Source organism: Lagenorhynchus albirostris, chromosome 7 (assembly GCF_949774975.1).
Source record: "Lagenorhynchus albirostris chromosome 7, mLagAlb1.1, whole genome shotgun sequence".
Lineage (NCBI taxonomy): Eukaryota > Metazoa > Chordata > Mammalia > Artiodactyla > Delphinidae > Lagenorhynchus > Lagenorhynchus albirostris.
This window is the reverse complement of record NC_083101.1, coordinates 21915414-21936981: the sequence shown is the minus strand read 5'-3', so window position 1 is coordinate 21936981 and position 21568 is coordinate 21915414. Positions and strand designations below refer to the sequence as shown.

General features: G+C 35.8%; 1 protein-coding gene across 2 annotated transcripts in view; it reads left to right on the top strand.

The window, feature by feature from the left end:
* Window positions 1-21190, top strand: part of UGCG (UDP-glucose ceramide glucosyltransferase) — a 36208-nt gene extending 15018 nt beyond the window's left edge. Inside the window, exons 2-9 of one of the 2 annotated variants that reach the window (XM_060154623.1) lie at window positions 3496-3637; window positions 10358-10460; window positions 11410-11511; window positions 13374-13486; window positions 15007-15185; window positions 17328-17414; window positions 17902-18091; window positions 18559-21190. In XM_060154623.1, the coding sequence (XP_060010606.1) occupies window positions 3496-3637; window positions 10358-10460; window positions 11410-11511; window positions 13374-13486; window positions 15007-15185; window positions 17328-17414; window positions 17902-18091; window positions 18559-18729 (1087 nt within the window). In that variant the 3' untranslated portion in view covers window positions 18730-21190. The remainder of the gene's footprint in view (window positions 1-3495; window positions 3638-10357; window positions 10461-11409; window positions 11512-13373; window positions 13487-15006; window positions 15186-17327; window positions 17415-17901; window positions 18092-18558) is intronic. The other variant, XM_060154624.1, reaches the window with a different exon arrangement.
* Window positions 21191-21568: the final 378 nt, after the last annotated feature.

Sequence of the window (21568 nt, the reverse complement as noted above, 5' to 3'; positions counted from 1 at the left end):
CAAAGTAGGATACTTGGATGCTAGGGGGCAAACTACAAGATGACCCCTTAGGGTGTGGAGGGAAAATTGTGTGTGTTTGTATGTTAGAGAGGTGGTGGGGGGAAGGGAGGGAGAGGACTAGATACATAGATAGACAGATACTGGGAGGAGGCACAAATGAGAATTTTTTTAAAGGTCCTGTGATATAGTTGCGCTTATAATGATTTTGAGTAGAAATTTCAGATATAGTACTTATCATCAATTCGCTTCACTGTGCTGGAGAGGGCTTCATTGTTGTTTGGCAGGTCAGCCTATCTTTGATAAAATGCTGCATTCTTGATATGAAAGGATAGGAGGTATATTTATATTAGCATTTAAAGTAAAATGTCTTAATGAAGACAAAGGGAAGAAGGGAAAAACAGGATCAACGCTACACTGTTTAGCACAGTTTAAATTAACATTGTTTTTCATCTAAAGCCTCGCCAAATGCAGTGTGTTAGTGGGCTAGGTTTTTCCATAATTGGTCATCACCTCACATGCATGTTTTGTTACAGTTTAATAGCACTTAATGAGCATACAGTGGGACCAGTAGATAAAAATTACTGTGATTTTGACTTCTTATTCTAGCCTCCATGTCTCAAACCCTTTCATGATTTCAATGTCGTTGCCTCTCATTCTCTCTGTGCTGCATTCTGGATAATTTCTTCAGATCTAGATTCCAGTTCTCCAGTTGTCTTTTGAACTGTGTGTATGCAACTTCACTATGACCTGTCTATTGAGTTTCTGATGTCAGTGATCGCCATTTTCATTTCTAGACGTTGTGTAGTTCTTTTCATATATTCGTGGTCACATATGATGGTCTCTCTTGTTCCATCTCTTAGGTTTTTTTCAAGCAACACCTATAGTTTGCGTTCTGGGTTCCAAACCCGCGTGGTTAGGTGTTCTCCAGGGAGCCTTTTTGCTTTTGTTCCATTTTGCTTCGGACTGAATCCAAGATAGGCAGCATCCCCATCTTCCCTCTGTGGTCCAGAAGTTTTCTACTTTGCCTGTAAGAGATTCCATATTTATTCGAGGTTCTTCAGACAGATTTACTATCATTCCTGTCTCGGGCTTGTCACCATTTCTAGGTCACTAGGGACCAACAGATGGTCCCAGTGCAAGTATTGTCTCCAGCACTACTCACTCAGGGGTTTCTCCTCATTTCTGACTTGGGACGCTTTCCTTTTATTTCTAACAGTTTAGTCATATATTTAAAAACATGCTTTTAGTGTGCTTGTATTAAGAAGGAGGAGAGAAAATTATGAATATTATGTAAGAATTTTGTGTGTGTATGTTTTGGCTTGAATATGCATTTTTTTAAATCTCTGGAAAGATAAGTAAGAAACTAATAATGCTGGGGAGGTGGTGATGGCAACAAGACAGATGTGGGACAGGAGTGACAGGGGGACTTTTTTATATGAACCTCTTAATATTTTTAGTGATTTGAACCATGTGGATACATAACTGTTTCAACCAATTAAATATATAACATAAACTTTTCCTTCTGGCAATCTAGATGTTCTGTACTGGGTGGATTTCTCCAGACATCTAGTCTACTATTTTGTTAGAAATGGAATAGTTGTCATATTTGCGGTTATATAAATTTTAGATCATGGTTTTACCTCTTTCCAGCCCTCTAGATGAACTCTGTAGATCAATATTTTCCAAACTATCTGTGGCAAAGGATCAGTTCTTTAAAAGTTTTCCAATCTGTCATGGACTGATACTTTAGTAAACTACAGTGAAAATAAATGACTGACCATATGCTTGGATGGCATGGCAATGTCAAACTGCTATAAAAGTTTCTAAGTGCTTGCTCTCCATTTCTTTCATCATTGGCCAGTAAAAAGCAACTTGTGGACCACTGCCACACTGAACAGCACTGCTGTAGATGGTACTCATTATTTTCTGGCGTTTGATGTTATGGATGAAAAATTGAGACCACACTGTTCTTTAAATTTTTGGTTGGTTTAAATTTTTTTCCATTGTAGGTAGTAGCCTGCTTTTCTTTCCGTAAAGATGCATTCTGGCAGCTGTCCCCAACCTTTTTGGCATCAGGGACGGGTGGAAGACAATTATTCCACGGATCGTGGGTGGGGGAGGGGATGGTTCAGGCGGTAATGCGAGCGATGGGAAGCCGCAGATGAAGCTTTACTTGCCCATTGCTCACCTCCTGCTGTGCGGCCTGGTTCCTAACGGGCCTCGGACGGGGTGGTGGGGGGTGGGGGGGGTGGAGACCCCTGCTTATGGCCTTATCTGAAACATGAGATGTTTGCTGCAGCACACCCCTGCCTTAATTAGGGGAGTGAGCCTGTGGCTAACTTCTGTGGATGATGGTACTGGTGTACTTCCAGAAATCATTCATAGATGAATAGTATATTTCACTATGCATTGATACTGGCGTTTTCTTGATCTTCTGGAAGGGTTGGTTTTCATGCTATTAAGTCCGGGCCGCCATCTGGCTGCCAGCAACTATAAGATGCCATTGATCTCAGAGATGTTAAAATGTGGAAGAATTGTGTCTTAAAATATCTTGCAGTTGGCCCCGTGATTGTCCCAGACTCTAATTACTGTTGAGTGCTTGGAGACTTACTAATGAGAAGGAGGGAAGACGCCTCTGGTGACTTGCTTTAGAAACTTCAGCACTCTGCTGAAGGGCATCTCCTCTCTTTATCGTGACAACCTGACATGAACTGGGGCACGTTCTCTCTTCTCTAATTGGCATGGCTTCCCCCATTAGGAGCTCATTCCCCATGGGATGGAGCAGCGCTGAGAACCTTGGCCAACTTCTCTGTGATTTGGTGGCACTGGTATATCTTCTAGTGTCCGTAATAGGCATTTCTGTCATCACTGAGATTTTTTTTCTTACCTTCAATTTCCCTCTATTCCATCCCTGCCATTCAGAGATGGTGAGCATTGGGAGTCCTGATAGATATCCCATTTTCTTGCTTGCCAGGCAGGCTGGCTTGGTAGTTCTTTCAATCAGTGGTTGTGTGGACTGTTAGTTACAGAAATTTCTCAAATTTTTCTGGTTCCTCTTCCATATTTTTCTGGTGCAAATAGGGTTGTTGTTTTTTTCCCTGCTATGTTTATAGTTCTTTGGCCACCTTGATGACGATTTGGGAGGAAGGGCAGTTAATGTGTGGGCTAACATTGTCATTTGTTTCTTCAGCCGGTATTTATTGAATGCCTGCTCCAGGCCTAGCACTGTTCTGGGCTCTGAGAGTACAGCAGTAAACAGCAGTCTTAAGCTTCAGCCTTCGCTGGAACATTCATTCACTCTGTTTAGTTCTGGTTTTCCTCAACTGGAAGCTTACCTGGTTCTACTTTCTTTCATTTTCAGATATCCCTTTCGAAAGATGCCAATTAAAAAGAAATTCAGTAATTTATTGGTAGCTTGATACATGCTTTATATAGACTTGGCCCTAATATAGTCTCCAGAAATGTACGTTAATATATGTATCATTTGCTTTTTAGCCGATTACACCTAAACAAGAAGGCAACAGACAAACAACCATATAGCAAGCTCCCAGGGGTGTCTCTTCTGAAACCACTGAAAGGAATAGATCCTAACCTAATCAACAACTTGGAAACATTCTTTGAATTGGATTATCCCAAGGTGAGTACAGTGTTGTACTCATAGGAATGGGCTAGACCATACTTTTTTTTTCTTATAATAAACACTTAGAGAGAAATTTTGACACTGTATCAGGTGAAGGTATTAAAAATGCATGATGGTGTTGGCTTCATCATATTTATGCTCTAGTAGTAGTAGTAGTAGTAGTAGTAGTAGTTGTGGTTGTCATCACAGGACAGAAATGGGGGGTTGAGGAAGGGGTATAAATTCCTTTTCTAACTACCTGTATGTCAACCTGAATTAGAAATCCCTGAATAGAGCTCCTGGAATGCAGACAGTGTTAAGTGCCCGGTAGTTTGAGTATGAAGATCTTGTTCCGTGAGAGTCACAGTGAAAGTGAGAAAGCAATATTCAGTGGTCAGAAATGGGATGCAGGACAGCTAGAACTAATGATAAATCCCCTTGAGAATCTGACTTTTGGGGTTAGAATTAGTGGTAAGGTGGAGCTTCATTAATACCGGATTTTTCACAGGGAGATCAGCTTGGTGCTTTGTGACCACCTAGAGGGGTGGGATAGGGAGGGTGGGAGGGAGGGAGATGCAAGAGGGAAGAGATATGGGGACATATGTAGATGTATAACTGATTCACTTTGTTATACAGCAGAAACTAACACACCATTGTAAAGCAATTAGACTCCAATAAAGATGTTTTAAAAAAACACCTAATTTTTGATTTCTTGATTTTTCTGGGGTTTAATACCTAATTGTATTGCTTATATCTTTTATCTATATAATCTATTTATCTATAAACTCAATGTACTTCCTTCCTTGGAGACTTCAGTTTTCTTGAGATGGGAGTATTCTTTTTATTTCTTCCCTTTAGTTTCTTAGGAAAACTTAATATTCCTTAATTTTTGTATTTAGTTTTATGGCAACTTTTTCAATTGCCTATTTGAGACGCTGCTTTTGAAAGCATGTTCTAGCGGTGGTAGATTACTTGTGAAAATATGTCTAAATTTCTACCTGCTTGATTTTCAGTCCAGTTTAATTTTCCCTCTGTGGTCTCTACTCACTTTCCTCAGTTTTTACCATCATTGCCTCGGTTTTTCCATAGTTTTTGCCAGTCGGAGACTCTTTCCTTCCTATTTCTTTAGAACAATGTCGCCCAAGTAGTGAGAAAGAAGATGACATCTACACACCACACTCTCATGGTGACTGGTTTTCACGCTGTTATTTCATTTCTTTTAAGAAGAAGACACAGACATGGTAGCCTTAATTCAGCTCTTATTCAGTGTGTAGACATGAGTATCATTCAGTTATTTTTTAGTGTTGCTATATTATTGCTTTTGGAGTTTTGGAGTCTAGGCATTTGAAGCTAATTTGTAGCAGAAAATTACGTATTTCTTCTACTTTGTGTGTGTATATATATTTAATAATTTTAGAGATCTGAATCATATGCATGCATTATCTTCAGTAAATTAAATATATAATTAGAAAAAATAAGAAGATTGGTACTTGATTTTTTTTTCAAACTAAAAATGCAAAAAAGTGGCCTTTGATAATTCAGGAAGGATGAGAAACAAAATTAATTGTAAAATAAGCTTTGCAATAAGAAAAATGGAAGTTTTTCAAGCCTCACCTTATATACGTGAATGTAAAGGAGAATTTATTTTTGTGAATGAAAGAATATTTTCATTGATTATGAATAAATTTCAGAGCATAGTGTGGAACCATATGCATTTATCCTTGTGAAACTTAATCTCACAAATTTCAGTGTTTTAACCATCATCCAACCCTTTCCCCTTTCCCTATTCAACCACTCTTAAAACTTAGTTATGGAATTTTTATGTTGCTGCTCTTGTGAGATAATAGTCATGGAATTTAAAATGGTTTTGGAAGTTAGTGTGGGTTTAAAGAGTTTCTTAAAATAACCCCAGGAACATATGTATCCATTAACTATGAACATTTGGGATGAATCAATAATTGATTTCTTCTTCTGAATGAAGTTTTTTTTTATACAGTTTGGAATTATCTCCAGAGCTCTAGTTTTCCACTTAGTTCTCTTTCCACTTAAGTTCTTTTTCCGCTTAAGTTATGTCATTAAGACATTTATTTGGTTGAGGAGGAAGCTGTTTTGACACATTACAAAAATGAATAACATTATATGCAAGGGATTGTTTTCATTCTTTTTTAGTTCATAATTTTATTTTCTAATTACAAAAGAATTGTTAGCTGTGTAAAAAGAACATTTAGAAAGCAGAGCAAAAGTGCAGAGTACCTGCAATCTAAAAGGAAATGTTGATCTCACTGCACTATATTTGCTTTTTAAAAGACCAAAAGCAATGGCAATTGTACAGGAGACTGAAGTTAAACCACTGAAATCGCACAAATCTGAGTGTGAACACGAGTTGTTTGTGTCATCAAGGAGGCATATAGTCATGAAATGAACATTTGTGTAACTGCCAGGCCCAGCACATTTTAATATTCTCCATTTGTCAAATGTGAACATTGTTTTATAAAGGTATGGAAACGTTTTTGTTCTGGATGTAACTCCTTCCTCTGTTATTTGATTTGGAACCTTATAGGCCATTTGGAAATATGTATATAACATACTGAAATACTAAAATTTCATTTAATTTTAGACATGTGCAAGAAGATTTATTACGGACACTTGGTCTGAATTTCTAGGTTTAAATTTTGGTGAGACTGTTATTATACTAAGTGCCCTGAAAGACATCTATGCTTTAAATATCTTGTAAATCCACCTTATATTGATATTTATTCCTTGGGGAAAAAAAATTCTTGGAAAAAATATAAGAATAAAAAAAATGAATACAATTCATTTTTCACAAAATCGAGTACTCATTTGGCATCAGCATAGGAGAAGGCATTTAGGCAGAAATTCAGCCATACTAGGAGGATTCAGTAATCTGCATCTAAAGTGTCTTGATGGCTTTACTTTAGTAAATTCTGGCCATATGAAGAATTTTTAAATGAATGATCAGAGTTATTAACAGAGTGAGGTTATGGTAATTGTGATTTTCTTTTCTTTTTTGCAAATATAGAATGGGTTTAAAATGTTTGAAGTCCAGTGCCAAACTTGGATTCTTTATTGTCACTGATGACAGTAAAGAATTTTAAAAGATTGAAAATAGGTTCAGTTATTGAAAGATCGGCACAATACATGTAATAAAACTACTACGTCTGAAAGATTAGTGTTTTACCAAATAAATTTGAAAAATCATGTAAACTACCTAGTTCTTGAAAGTAAGTTTTTGATATAACTTATCAAAACTTTGAATTCAGAGCAATTTTCTTACAAAACATCTTCCTTTCACTCAAAGGAAGCATCTATCTTTCACTCAGAATTTACCCTAGGGCTTCCCTGGTGGCGCAGTGGTTGAGAGTCCACCTGCGGATGCAGGGGATGCGGGTTCGTGACCCGGTCCGGGAAGATCCCACACACCGCGGAGCGGCCGGGCCCGTGAGCCATGGCTGCTGAGCCTGCGCGTCCGGAGCCTGTGTTCCGCAACGGGAGAGGCCACAACAGTGAGAGGCCCGCGTACCGCAAAAAAAAAACCAAAACTTTTAATCAACTTAATATCTTATGTTTTACCAATTGCAGTGTAGTCGGAGTGATTTAACTATTTAAGTACAGAAATTCCTAGCAAATTAAATGTTGATCAAACATAGAGATTCTAGCTGAAAAATGAAGATTCTTGGTTAAAATCTAATACTTTAGAAAACACTTGGAATACTACCTCCAATTTGGTATAATTTTTAATATCAGGCACATCTAAGGGAAAGTTATATCTTTAATAAGAGTCTGAACATTTTTTAGATAAAGTGAATTGAATTTCATCTGCACTCTGGCTTATCAGGAGGTATTTGTTTTTCATTTGAAATTAAGTTTAAGAGGTGTAATCAATAAAAACAAAAACTTTAAATCTTGCATTTGGATAAAGGTAAACTATGCCTCCCTTACTTATACTAATACCATATACTTCTGAAAAAGTTTTTGCTACAACCTAGTATAGCCTTTTTCTTCCCATTGAGTAGATGTCTAGTACTATATATTACAGAGTTTTCTCTTGCTGAGGAAAAAGCCAAGAGTAGGTTTTTAATAATATTTTACGGAATTGTATTACTTATAAACATATTCTTTCACTATATTTACTTATACCTGTAAAATAGTATAAATCATAAAAGCATAAAACTACGCTATGTTTGGAAAAACAATGAACTCTTTAGAGCAAGCCTGACTGAGCAACTCACTATAGTAGGAAAGCTCATTGTTACTTACACCCTTTGGAAAGTCACTTAACCTTTCTAATCTTCATGGTTAAGGTCTGCCTCTTGTTGGCTCAAGCAAACATTTTGGTAGGGAGGATGGCTGACTTTTTATGGGACTTAAGAGTCAACCCTTGAAGAAGTTTCAGGGTGTGGCAGGAATGGTGCCCATCCCATTCTCAGATTTTTATCTGATCTCTGGAGACCACTGGCTGTAAAGTTGCTTAATCATTTCAGTACCTCTAAGGTGGCAATTTTGGTCAGTCATCATGAGAGGTAGATAATGGATAGAATATGTAATAACTATAGGTAGAAAGTATACATTGCTTTTCCCCTTTACTTTTTTTTTTTTTAATTGGGGTATAGTTGCTTTACAACAAAGTGAATCAGCTATATGTATACATATATCCCCTCTCTCTTGGACCTCCCTCCTACCACCACCACCACCACCACCACACCCGCCGCAATCCCACCCATCCCACTCACAGAGCACCAAGCTGAGCTCCCTGCGCTATACAGCAGCTTCCCACAAGCTATCTGTTTTACACATGGTAGTGTATATATATCAATCCCAATCTCCCAATTCATCCTCCCCCAACCTTGTGTCCACACGTCCCTTCTCTACGTCTGCATCTCTGTTCCTGCCCTGCAAATAGATTCATCTGTACCATTTTTCCAGAGTCCACATATATGCGTTAATAAACGATATTTGTTTTTCTCTTTCTGACTTACTTCATTCTGTATGACTGACTCTCAGGTCCATCCAGGTCTTTACTTAATTATTGAGAAAACTTTTTTTTCACTTGAAAAAAAAAATCTTACCTTGTTAGCTAAACTTTCTTTATCTACCTTAGTCCTGGTCCTTATGTGCTTGACCACTAAATTCTATGCTGCCACTTTTTGCTGACATAATATATCAATATATTAGGTGAACAGTAATTATTGTGCTCAAGGCACTGTACACATTTTATTTCCACTTTTTACTTGTGTATGCTTATCAATGGAAGTAAATCAAACAGGCCTTCCCATTACCTTAGCTTTAGTCCTTGTATGTTAGACACCTAAAAAATTGTGTCCTCAACTTTTTGTATTTTTTAGAACACATAGCTTTGTTATTTTCTCATGGACATGATTAACCTTCCTCCTTTGCTTAAAAATGTTCAATCTGTCTTAGAAAGAAGGTTTGGTAGGAAATCTGCTATTGAGTCAGCATGAATTTATCACCACTATTGAAAAAAATTACTGCTTAGAATACATAGCCCACAGAATAATAGAGTAGCATCTTTATGTGTGTAAGCAAACACTTTTAAAAAATTTAGTACTTTACTAAATGGTATCTTAGAGCTCAAGATTTTATAAACTTGGTTACATGTCAGAATCCCCTCGGATGCTCTGATTCAGAAGTTTAAGAGTGGGACCCAGTATCCTCTTTTTAAAAAAAACTGTCCCAGGGTAATTTTGACACAGCCAGCCAAGTGCTAAGAAATGTCTTCCTTAGTGTACTATCAGAGAGTAAACATAGGGCTTCCCCAGTGGCGCAGTGGTTAAGAATCCGCCTGACAATGCAGGAGAATCAGGTTCGAGCCCTGGTCCGGGAAGATCCCACATGCCGCAGAGCAACTAAGCCCTGAGCGCCACAATTACTGAAGCCCGCAGGCCTAGAGCCTGTGCTCCACAACAAGAGAAGCCACCCCAATGAGAAGCCCGCGCACCGCAACAAAGAGTAGCCCCAGCCTGCCGCAACTGGAGAAAGCCCGCACACAGCAACGAAGACCCAATGCAGCCAAAAAAAAAAAAAAAAGAGTAAACATGGGTCTGGGCAAAATAAAATCCTGGATGTTTTCATCGTTAAAAGGCTAAGTGTGCTTTTCAGGATACATTTTTAATCAAATCAGATTCTATTCTACTTCAGAAAATTATTATACAACAAAAAATCTAATCTCACTTTGTCCTTGTGAAGAGTTTGGGAAACCTTTAAATTTATCGTAGTGGTATTCAGTATGTAATTTTTAGCACCCTGATGAAATGATATTAAGTTCAGAGACAAAGCTTCTAGAGAACGAAGGGTGTGTTCATTTTGGTTGATTTCTGCGTTGTTTTCACACTGCTAGGCACCCTGTGAGCATCTAATAAATCTTCAGTGATGAAGCCCATGGAGAAGCTTGGAATCCAGTTGAATTATTAGGCCATGCCTATCTGGCAGTGGCAGGACTTCAGCTGTGGGCCCTGCCAATTTCTTCATTCTCTCTTTGGCTTGCAAACAGCCCCTTCTGGAGAAGCTGCTCTCGGTTAAAGCAACACTTGATAATCCTTTAAGTGTCTGCATCCATTATGAATACTCTCTTAACTTTTAAACTTTGTGGGTACAATTGCTTGTTTTTCTTAATGCTTTTTGATCCATCAGTAAATACTAATAATAAGTGATTATCTTTGGAAAAGAGGTTAATTTACATAAAATGTGTTCTTTGACTAGTATGAAGTACTCCTCTGTGTCCAAGATCATGATGATCCAGCCATTGATGTGTGTAAGAAGCTTCTTGGAAAATATCCAAATGTTGATGCTAGATTGTTTATAGGTAAGTAACAAATTCTACAATAACCTTTTTGCTTTAATATATTAAATATCAGTAATCTTCTTTGCATTAAACTATAGATTAGAGTGCTAGACACCCATTAAGTTATTAGCATGTTTGCTTCATGCATGTTTGTTAGATACAGTGAAAGGTGTTTCTGTCCTTTTGAGAAGACTTAAGTTATAAAGACAAAGTTTTTTTTTTTCATATCTGGGATTAACAGAATTACCCCAAATTATGTTTTACTCGTCAGTCAGACATGAGCCTGTTATTTTTGTTTCTTTAATATTTTCAATCTATGGCCTATTCTGTATCTCATTGATTATAATTGGGAATGAGGGATAGAATTCATTTTTGTAATATTGCAAAACGAATGTTTTTCCAAAAGCCTACAGGCTTATTCTAAAGACTAATTAGAGGTATATTTGCTATTAAATATTGATTAATGTTTACTATTAATGCAAGCACTTAAGAATTAGAAAACTGAAACTAATGAATTTTCAAAGATTAATGATGTACTTTTCTTTTTGAGAATGAACAATTTTTTTCTAAATATATTATTATGAATAATAAGAAACATAATGGGTTTTTTGGCTTTTTTTTAAGTATGATGGTTTCACCTACTATTTTCTTTGTTTTTTGAATTTTATTTTATTTATTTTTTTATACAGCATGTTTTTAATTAGTTATCCATATTAGTGTATACATGTCAATCCCAATCTCCCAATTCATCCCTCCACCAGTGTCCACCACCACCCCATGCCACTTTCCCCCTTGGTGTCCATGCGTTTGTTCTCTACATCTGTGTCTCAAGAGAAACATAATGTTAAAGTATGTTTGTTTAAATTATTAAATCTGCAAGTACTTTTTACTACTCTACTATGTATATGTATAATAGAAAATATTTCCAATATTGCATGAATTGTTCACTGCTGTACTTTAAAATTTTTAGGTGGCAAAAAGGTTGGCATTAATCCTAAAATTAACAATTTAATGCCAGGATATGAAGTTGCAAAGTATGATCTTATATGGATTTGTGATAGTGGAATAAGAGGTGAGGTTTTTCTTATTTATTTTGCAGAACTATTCATTCAATGATAAAATGCCAAGAGCAGTCTGAGAATACATTTATCAATCCTATTTGTTTGCCTAATAAAGTAATTCATTTTATCATTATTTCGTGGTAATATGTCAAGTTATACTTACTAAGATTTTGATGTTTTTTATACTAACCTAGAATGTTACGTGTATGAAAATGTTTTCATTTTGAAGAGAAAATTCCAACTATTAAAAAAAAAAAAAATAGTCGGGACTTCCCTGATGGCGCAGTGGTTAAGAATCCGCCTGCCAATGCAGGGGACACGGGTTCAAGCCCTGGTCCGGGAAGATCCCACATGCCGCGGAGCAACGAAGCCCGTGCGCCACAACTACTGAAGCCCGCGTGCCTAGAGCCCGTGCTCTGCAACAGGAGAAGCCACCACAGTAAGAGGCCTGCACACCTCAACAAGGAGTAGCCCCCGCTTGCTGCAACTAGAGAAAAGCCCGCGTGCCGCAACAAAGACCCAATGCAGCCAAAAAAAAAAAAAATAGTCGTGGTCCGTTATATAGTCTATGAGCTTTTTCTAGGTGTAAGTTTTCCCTTATTCATGTGACGTCTTTTACTTTAATCTGTTTGTGGCATGTGCAATGTACTGTCTCATGCAAAGGGACAGAAATTAATAGGTGCATATTTTACTAGAATTACATACATTTATTAGAATACATTCATGGCTTTCTACCTAGCTGATTTTATCAGGAATTATTTCAATAATCATGTTTTCAATTATATTGAAATTATAATGTCAATATCAATATATTGACATTATAATTTGTATTTTTGCATTTTTAAACATTTATACTTATAATAATTTTGGTATTCTATAATATTCTATTATATTCTAATTACCTCAAGTTTTTCAACCTCAGCGCTTTTGGGCTGGGTAATTCTTTGTTGTCAGGGCTGTCCTGCAGGGTGGTTAGCAGCATCCCTGGCCCCTACCCACTAGATGCAGTAGTAGCCGCTGTTGGTTGTGACAGCCAGAACTGTCTCTGGACATTGCCAAATGTCCCCTACAGAGCAGCAGTTGAGAACCACTACCCAGACTACCTGTATTTAAGGTCCAAATACACTTTTATACAGTAGATTTAGTTCTTAAATACTTGAAGGAAATAAAAATGAAGTTGTATAAAATGATATGATATTTTTGCTATTTAAAAATGGGGAAATGATTTAAATTTTATCAGCTTGAAATGTGCAAATTTGAAAATTAATAGTGTGGCACTCTTACTTAATTAGATTACAGATCTATCAATTCATAGTCAGAGATTACATTCATTTTTCACATTTGCTATCTTAAATTATTTACTATCATATAGTTGCTATGTTTTCAGTGTATCAATCTCTGTCAAGTATATTCTCATTCAGTTCCAATTAGCAGTTTTGAGAGAGAATATCTCATACCCCCAGAAAGAGGAGGCTCATTCCCTATGGTTGGAATGGAGGAGTCATAGTGAACACTGAGCCCCTTTGACCTCTGCTCCTGTACCTTTTGTACTAGGACATATTGTCCATTATTCCAGTTGGGAGGTTCAGAAACGGACTGTTAAAGTTTTCAAGGTACATCCTGCCCCTGCTACATATTAGGTATGTACCAACCTGCAAGTGTCCAGAATAAATTCACTACCATAAGTTAACCTCTTTGAAATTTTGTATTCTACTCAGAAAAGTGATTGAGATTCATTTTATTAGACCCACATACAAAGAAAAACATTTAAGAATTTAATAACTCATAAATTATATTTTACATTAGTGGGCATTTTACTAAAAGGAAATTTTTTCCTCTCTCCCTCTGCACCTTTTTTTCTTTTGCATCCTAGTGATTCCAGACACACTCACGGACATGGTTAACCAAATGACAGAGAAAGTAGGCCTGGTTCACGGGCTGCCCTATGTAGCAGACAGACAGGGCTTTGCCGCCACACTAGAACAGGTAAGTGCAATGGTTATAAATAATATTCTTGGGCTTCCCTGGTGGTGCAGTGGTTGGGAGTCCGCCTGCCAAGGCAGGGGACACGGGTTCGTGCCCCGGTCCGGGAGGATCCCACATGCTGCGGAGTGGCTTGGCTTGTGGGCCATTGGGCCTGTGCTCCACGGTGGGAGATGCCACAGCAGTGAGAGGCCCGCATAAAAATGTATTAAATAATATTCTTGTTATCAGATCCCTAATCTCCCAGAAGCTTGAGACTATGCTGAGAGTTGGGATGAGCTACCTGAAGTTAACTGTATTAAGTCTATGGGTTCTACATTTTTGGCTTCAACCAACCATAGGTCGAAAATATTCGGAAAAAAAAATTCCAGAAAGTTACAAAAAGCAAAGTGTAAATTTGCCTTGCACCAGCAACTGTTTACATAGCATTTACATTGTATTTACAACTCTTTACATAGTATTTACATCTCTTTACTTTGCATTTACATTGTATTTACAACTCTTTACATAGTATTTACATTGTATTTACAACTCTTTACTTTGCATTTACATTGTATTTACAACTCTTTACATAGTATTTACATTGTATTAGGTATTATAAGTAATCTGACAGGTGTAGATAATACGCACATAGCATCGGTGGATTTTGATACAGGGCTCCTGGAACCAATTCCCCTAGGATACAGAGAGATGACTAATTACAAAAGGCAGCATATCTAAGATGTAAATAATAAATAGGTTTTATATCTGATAAGTTGGGTGATGACCATTTAATTCTACCGTTAATTTAGTAGTTTGCATTTCTCATTACTTCAAAGCACATCTAGGAAAAGGGCAGTAAAATGGAAGACAGAATATTAGTATCCACCCTATTTATGAAAAATACATTGAAAAATGGGAAAGTTGGGAAGCTCAGTGACACCGGCAGGAAATAGCTAGCTATATAAAAGGACACAAGAAAAGGAATTAAGAAATAGGATTGTTCTATTGGTTGATGTACCTATAAATATTGTGTGTATGAATGTACGCATGTGTGTAGCCACATGCATACATATACACATATACATGTACGTACATATACCTATATATGTAGATGTGTGTATATCTACATGAACATTCTGAAAACAACACATTAAATATTAATATTTTATATGAAGTGAGCAATATTTTTTACCTGTCTGATTCAAATCCAAATTAAGTTTTACTTCAGTAAATCTTTAAATCTTGGAGTTTTAGAGAAGACAGTATTTATTTGAGAATAAAATATACTTTTCCCTCCTAGAAGTAAATACTTCTTTGTAATGGTGATAATAACAAGTGTAGTCAATCAAATAAGAAATTATTGACTGCTTGCTATATGTAAATATTACTTTGTACCACTTTTTATTCAGGTAATTTATGTAAGAATAATAGAATATTCACCCAATCATACTGAAATTCATTAGGAAAAAGAATTTATAAACATCATACTTTTAACATAAAATTCTAATTGTATACATACGTTTTTGGCTTTGTTTTGGCAGGTGTATTTTGGAACCTCTCATCCAAGGTCCTATATCTCTGCCAATGTCACTGGTTTCAAATGTGTGACGGGAATGTCTTGTTTAATGAGAAAGGATGTGTTAGATCAAGCAGGAGGGCTTATAGCTTTTGCTCAGTACATTGCTGAAGATTACTTTATGGCCAAAGCAATAGCTGACCGGTAAGAAAACTAAATTAAATTAGGCTGTTACATTTTTGGTTCCTAACTTCTGTTGGTTTACTCTGTTTGTTAAACCCATGGATTAAGAGCTATTTTATTTTATTTTTTGCTAGTGAGTACAGAATAGTTTAATACTTTTAGAATGTAATTCCTATTAATTATTCAGTTATGTACTAAAGAAGCAAATAAATGTTCTAATTTCTCTACATTCTTCAAATTAATGTGGTTTCTAGAGCAGTATGGAGTTTCCTTAAAAAAACTAAAAATAGAGTTACCATATGATCCTGTAATCCCACTCCTGGGTATATATCTGGAGAAAACACTAATTTGAAGATACATGCACCCCAATGTTCATAGCAGCACTATTTGCAATAGCCAAGACATGGAAGCAACATAAATGCACATCAACAGATGAATAGATAAAGAAGATGTGGTCTGAATATACAATGGACTATTACTCAGTCATAAAAAACAATGAAATAATGTCATTTGCAGCAACCTGGATGGACCTAGAGATTATATTAAGTGAAGTCAGACAGAGAAAGACAAATATCATATAATATCACTTATAGATGGAATCTAAAAAAACAATACAAATGAACTTATTTACAAAACAGAAATAAATTCACAGACATAGAAACCAAACTTATGTTTACCAACGAGGATAGGAGGGGTGGGGGAGATAACTCAGGAGTTTGGGGTTAACATATATGCACTATATAAAACAGGTAAACAACAAGGACCTACTGTATAGCATACAGATACATACACACTGAATCACTTTGCTGTACACTTGAAAGTAACACAACATAGTAAATTAATGTTATACTATACTTCAATTTAAAAATAAAATAAATACATTTAAACCCTAAAAAAAAAAACTGCATGGTTTGAAGTTATTAAATTTGAAGCTTCTCTGTGATTATAAATTTTCATTATTATAGATGTAAATTTTTATGTGTTTTAGAAGAATTAAAAATGTCAGTGCAGTCATAAGCCGGTAGGTGAAAATTTAAAGAATATGATTTCAGATTTTGAAATTTCTCAGTAGATTATTTCATACCTTGCTAAGAAGCCACCTAATGATTCACATGATTGGCTTAATAACATTTCTCTATCACACAGTGACACTCATTTGCTTTTTTAAAGGGGGTCATTTCCTTGTCTGATAATTTACTAAAGATGTGAAGTATGTTTTTAAACTTCTCTCCTGATGGTGTTAATGTGGTCCATGGTTTCATAGCGTTTCTCATGAGATACAGAATACCACTTTTGGTTTCACACCCTGCCCTTTTTTTTTGATTAATAGTGTTCAGAGACTAAACTATTAAATACAGGACCCACTCTATTTAGTACTTTCAGAATGTCTGTATTTTAAGTTTATTAAACTGTGAACTGAGGGGTTGTTCCTTCCATTTCTTAGGTGGTACTATCATGGGCCTCTGTAATGACTAAAATGTGTACAAGTATGATATACCCTACGTAGGGTGCTATCCTGGGACGAGGCTCACCCTGAACACTGACAGTTGCTCACTTTTTTTTTTAATTCAAATATAGTTGATTTACAGTATTATATAGTTTTAGATATACAACATAGTGATTCAGTATTTTTATAAATTATACTCCATTTAAAGTTATAGCAAAATAATGATTGTATTTCCCTGTGCTGTGCAATATATCCTTGTTGCCTATTTTATACAAGGTAGTTTATATCTCTTGATCCTCTTCCCCTATCTTACCCCTTGCTCCTTCCATCTCCCCACTGGTAACCACTAGTTCTCTAAGTCTGTCAGTCTTTTCTTTTTTGTTTAGTCATTCATTTGTTTTAGTTTTTAGATTCCACATGTAAGTGATAACAGACTGTTTGTCTTTCTCTGTCTCACTTATTTCACTAAGCATAATACCCTCTAGGTCCATGCACATTGTTGCAAATAACAGGATTTCATTCTTTTTTTATGACTGAGTAATATTCTAGTGTGTGTGTGTGTGTGTGTGTGTGTGTGTGTGTGTGTGTGTGTACTTCCATATCTTGGCTACTGAAATAACGCTTCTTACTCTTTATAGGGATGAATAAATGCATAATCAGTCATGCTTGCATGTGTTCATCATCATAGCTCATTTTATAATTGTCTTAATTTTCAGAGGTTGGAGGTTTGCCATGTCCACTCAAGTTGCAATGCAAAACTCTGGCTCGTATTCAATTTCTCAGTTTCAATCCAGAATGATCAGGTAAATCAGCTGGATTTCTTCTTTTTATACTTTATTAAAAGAAAAGGGGAAGGGAGAGTAATTTTTACATGGTTTTAACAAAAAAACTAAAAGTCAGATTTTTATTTCCAGAAAAGAGAGGTTAACTTCCTTATTAAAATAAATTTAACGTCTAAGTATATTTTCTTTCCTTTGTAACACTGAAAGCTTTCAAAAAAGAGGTGTTGAGACTTTGAATTTTTTATGCCAATCTCTATTTTCTAACTTTCTACCCTTTGAATTTTATGATCTTTATTCATCAGAGTATAGGCCATACAAATGAATTGATAGACTTTTTTCTTTGAGATACTAAATAAAAATAGAAAAGAGATTCATTAAATACTCTTTAAAGTTTATATAAAAGGCTTTTATATAACAGGATAAAATGCTGATCATTTTGAGAAAAATTGATTAGTCTTGTAACCAGGCTGTTGTTTAAAGAAAATCCCTTTTTGTTTGTTTGTTTAAGGTGGACCAAATTGCGAATTAACATGCTTCCTGCAACAATAATTTGTGAGCCAATTTCAGAATGCTTTGTTGCCAGTTTAATTATTGGATGGGCAGCCCACCATGTATTCAGATGGGATATTATGGTATTTTTCATGTGTCATTGCCTGGCATGGTTTATATTTGACTACATTCAACTCAGGGGTGTCCAGGTATGTGGATAGGCTTGGGAAAGTTGGCAGTCATTTGGTGGAACTAAAACACTTTTGATTTAGAAGAAGTTGAAGAAAATCTATCTGAGCCATTCTTCAGCCTCCCAGTGAAGGTTAAAATCAGGTTTAAGCATTACTTTCCTTAGTGGAACGTGGACACAAAATGGAACTTGATTTTCAACTTTCAGCTGATTATACAATCACTTTTATTAAGGCTCAAAAAAAAAGAATGATGTTAAGCAAATCAACAAGTCTTCAAACTAAGAATATGTTAGGATAGCAGTTATTTTAATGCTGCTTTTCTTCCTAATTAACATTTCCTTAACCAATATAGCATGACAGTTGAATTATCTTAAGAAGCAGACTTGACTTTATATAGTGTATTTAAAAGAGTGAAATTGAAGAATTTCATTTCTTAAACTGTGTCTTCAGTCTGACAGTCCATAATTTATTTTTTTAATTCCTAGGGTGGCACACTGTGTTTTTCAAAACTTGATTATGCTGTAGCTTGGTTCATCCGTGAATCCATGACAATATACATTTTTTTGTCGGCATTATGGGACCCAACGATAAGCTGGAGAACTGGTCGCTACAGACTGCGCTGTGGAGGCACAGCCGAGGAAATCCTAGATGTCTAACTACAGCTTTGTGACTGTACATAAGGAAAAAAAGAGGATTATAAATTATGTTTATATAAATGCTTTTAAAAAATCTACCTTCAGTAGTTTTATCACATGTATGTTTTGGTATCTGTTCTCTAATTTATTTTGCATGGCACTTGTATCTGTGAAAAGGAAAGAAAAGAAAAAAAAACACATCTGTAGTCTTGGCCAAATGGTTATACTTTATTTTGTGGAAGTAGAGAATCAAGAGAATTGGTTCTAGGAACCTGGGTTCGGTTTTTGTTGTTGGTTGTTTGTTTACTTTTTAAAAATACATAAATAAATAAATCTATCTATATATATATGAATGTTCTGCAACAAACACTATGACAGTATCCTTCAGTAGAGAAAGTTTCTTATTGGTGAGTACACTCATTTAGAATATGTATGGGATGGCAACAGCTTTGTTTGGGGGGCTCGAAAAGGCCAGAAGGTGCAGTCCCTTTTCATGTCTAAAGTGAAAGGTTTAATGCAGTGAACTGCCTGCAGTGAGGTACTAACTGAGAAACTTTTTCATGCTTTATGCCTACCTCTTGTAGTCGTTGCAGAGGAAATATAAACTGTAATATGGTAGCTAGGCCTTGCAAAAACAAATGGAAAAACTTTAAAAATAATAATAACAAAAGAGCTGGAGTCTAGTATTTATATGAATCTGTGAGAAATATTTTTTCGGTCTCACCGCAACGAACCAAAAGTGGTTGAGTTTGGTTTTTAATTGTAGCCATGTCTTGAAGGCATCTTTTTGACCAACTCTTGTTGGTTCTGTCTTGAACCATTGTTAATCACTGTGCTGGTAAGTCTTTCCTTCCCTGCTCCTCACCTGACCCATCCCATCTTTCCTTAACTTTTTGCAGGGGGTGGGGTGGGGGGTTTGTTTTAGTGTGAATGGATGTTTTGATAGTTGTGAGGAAAAATGCATTTCAGACACATTTCACACATGAGCTATTTTCTTACACGGTCTGTCTTATTGTTAAAAAAGAATGTAATTTCATGATACAGGTATTTAATATCTTTTTTAAGTAAATAAATATTCTAGCCATCAATAAATAAATTGCAGTAGAGTATTAAGAGGGGACAGGATGAGTTTTACTCTTAAAATTAATCAGTATCCAACTAGGTCTGTGTGTGTGTGTGTGTGTGTGTGTTTTGTTTTGTTTTGTTTTTTAATTTACTATTACTGTTAGTCTAGTCTTATTTAAATTGGATTTTTGTATTCCAGTTTGTATGACAAAATAGACTAGAGCAGTTCTGGTTGTAAATGCATGCTGTATTTCACTCTTCTCTCCCCATGATGCCGCTGAACTCGCTTGTCAGGTTGTGCTTAACTTGTGGTGAGCTGGACTTGTTTTTGTTTAAAAGAAAAAAAAGGAATAGGCAGAAATGTAAGGGACAGTGCATAAGCCTTTCATTTTTCTTTTTTTTTTTTTTTTTTTGTAGTGGACGTTTTGCTCTTTCTTCAGGATTGGATGGCATGTTGTCCATATGAATGCCTGCTGCAGGGCTGACACTGGCAATATGGCAGCTTCAAACTCTTAAGTTACTGCAATTTCCATGTCAAAGCATAATGTGTCACATATTAGCAATAACTACATATTTATAAAAAATGGACACTTTTTCACTGAGCCAATTTCATTTAATTGTCTAATGAGTATATACATGGTTTAAATTGCAGTATATTTGTAAATGTGTGTATACTGAGTGTACACAGTATATACAAGCTTTCTCTGGGCCAAACTGTTTCATTCAGTTTTTCCGTTTTTTTTTTTTTTTTTTTTTTTTGCCTTATGATGAATTTGTTTGAAGGGCATTTTCTTCATGAACAAAGGCTTTGATGCATACTCCTTTCTACGTGAAACGGGGGTAGTATTGTTCCCTGAGGAAAGTTGCATAGCGAAAACCAGTCTAGTTGTGACCCACTCTGTTTATTTTTTTAAGTCAGTATCATGCAAGCTGAATTTTGCTGACCGTGTTTGTAATTTGTTGGTTTGTTTAACGAAGTTTGGTTGATGCCATCCTTTGCACTGCTGAAGTGAAATCTTGCTTATTCCTTAGCTTTTTGCTGATCTCGGTATGGGCAGTGTAACAACAAAACCCAAATGGCTGGACAGACTTCTTGTGTTTGTAAATATAAAAAATGACTGTTCTGTATATGTGTGTTTTTAATGTGGTAGTGGAGTATTTCCTTCCAGTGAAGCTTCACTTAACCAGACAGAGTGACTCTTTGTTTAGCAAGTTTAGAGCAATGATAAAATGGCAAGAAATAATATAAATGTTATTATAATGATGAAGAAAGCATCACAGCAGAACTGTAGGAGTCCAAATTTAATAAACTGTCTAAAAAAAAAACACCAAGTGTCTAGAATATACCATGTTTATTATTTAAAATCATTGTCTTAAGTTTTTTGTTCAAAAAATAAAACTTTGAATACAATCAAAACATTAGCAATAATGTATTTTCATTTCTTGTCTTTTATATTTTTATAAATAATCTAACATGTTCCACCATTCACAGCAGAATTATTTGAAGAATTCTGTAGTGTTAATTTTGAAATCGTCCCTCTACCCATGCTACAGGTGAGATGTATAACTTAAAAGTCAGGCTTTTCTGTATTGGTTGCATGTTAGAATCACCAGTAGAACTTTAAAAAAAATACAGATGCCTGGGCCCTGCCTGCAGAGTCTGGTTTAATTATTCTGGGTGGAGCCTGAGCACTGCTCTTTGCTCTGTGCAAGGAGATTTGAGAAGCTCTGGCCCATTATAACATTTAGAAAAGACTCAGTCGTCCTTTAGTCCCCTCTCGCCTGCGCTTACAAC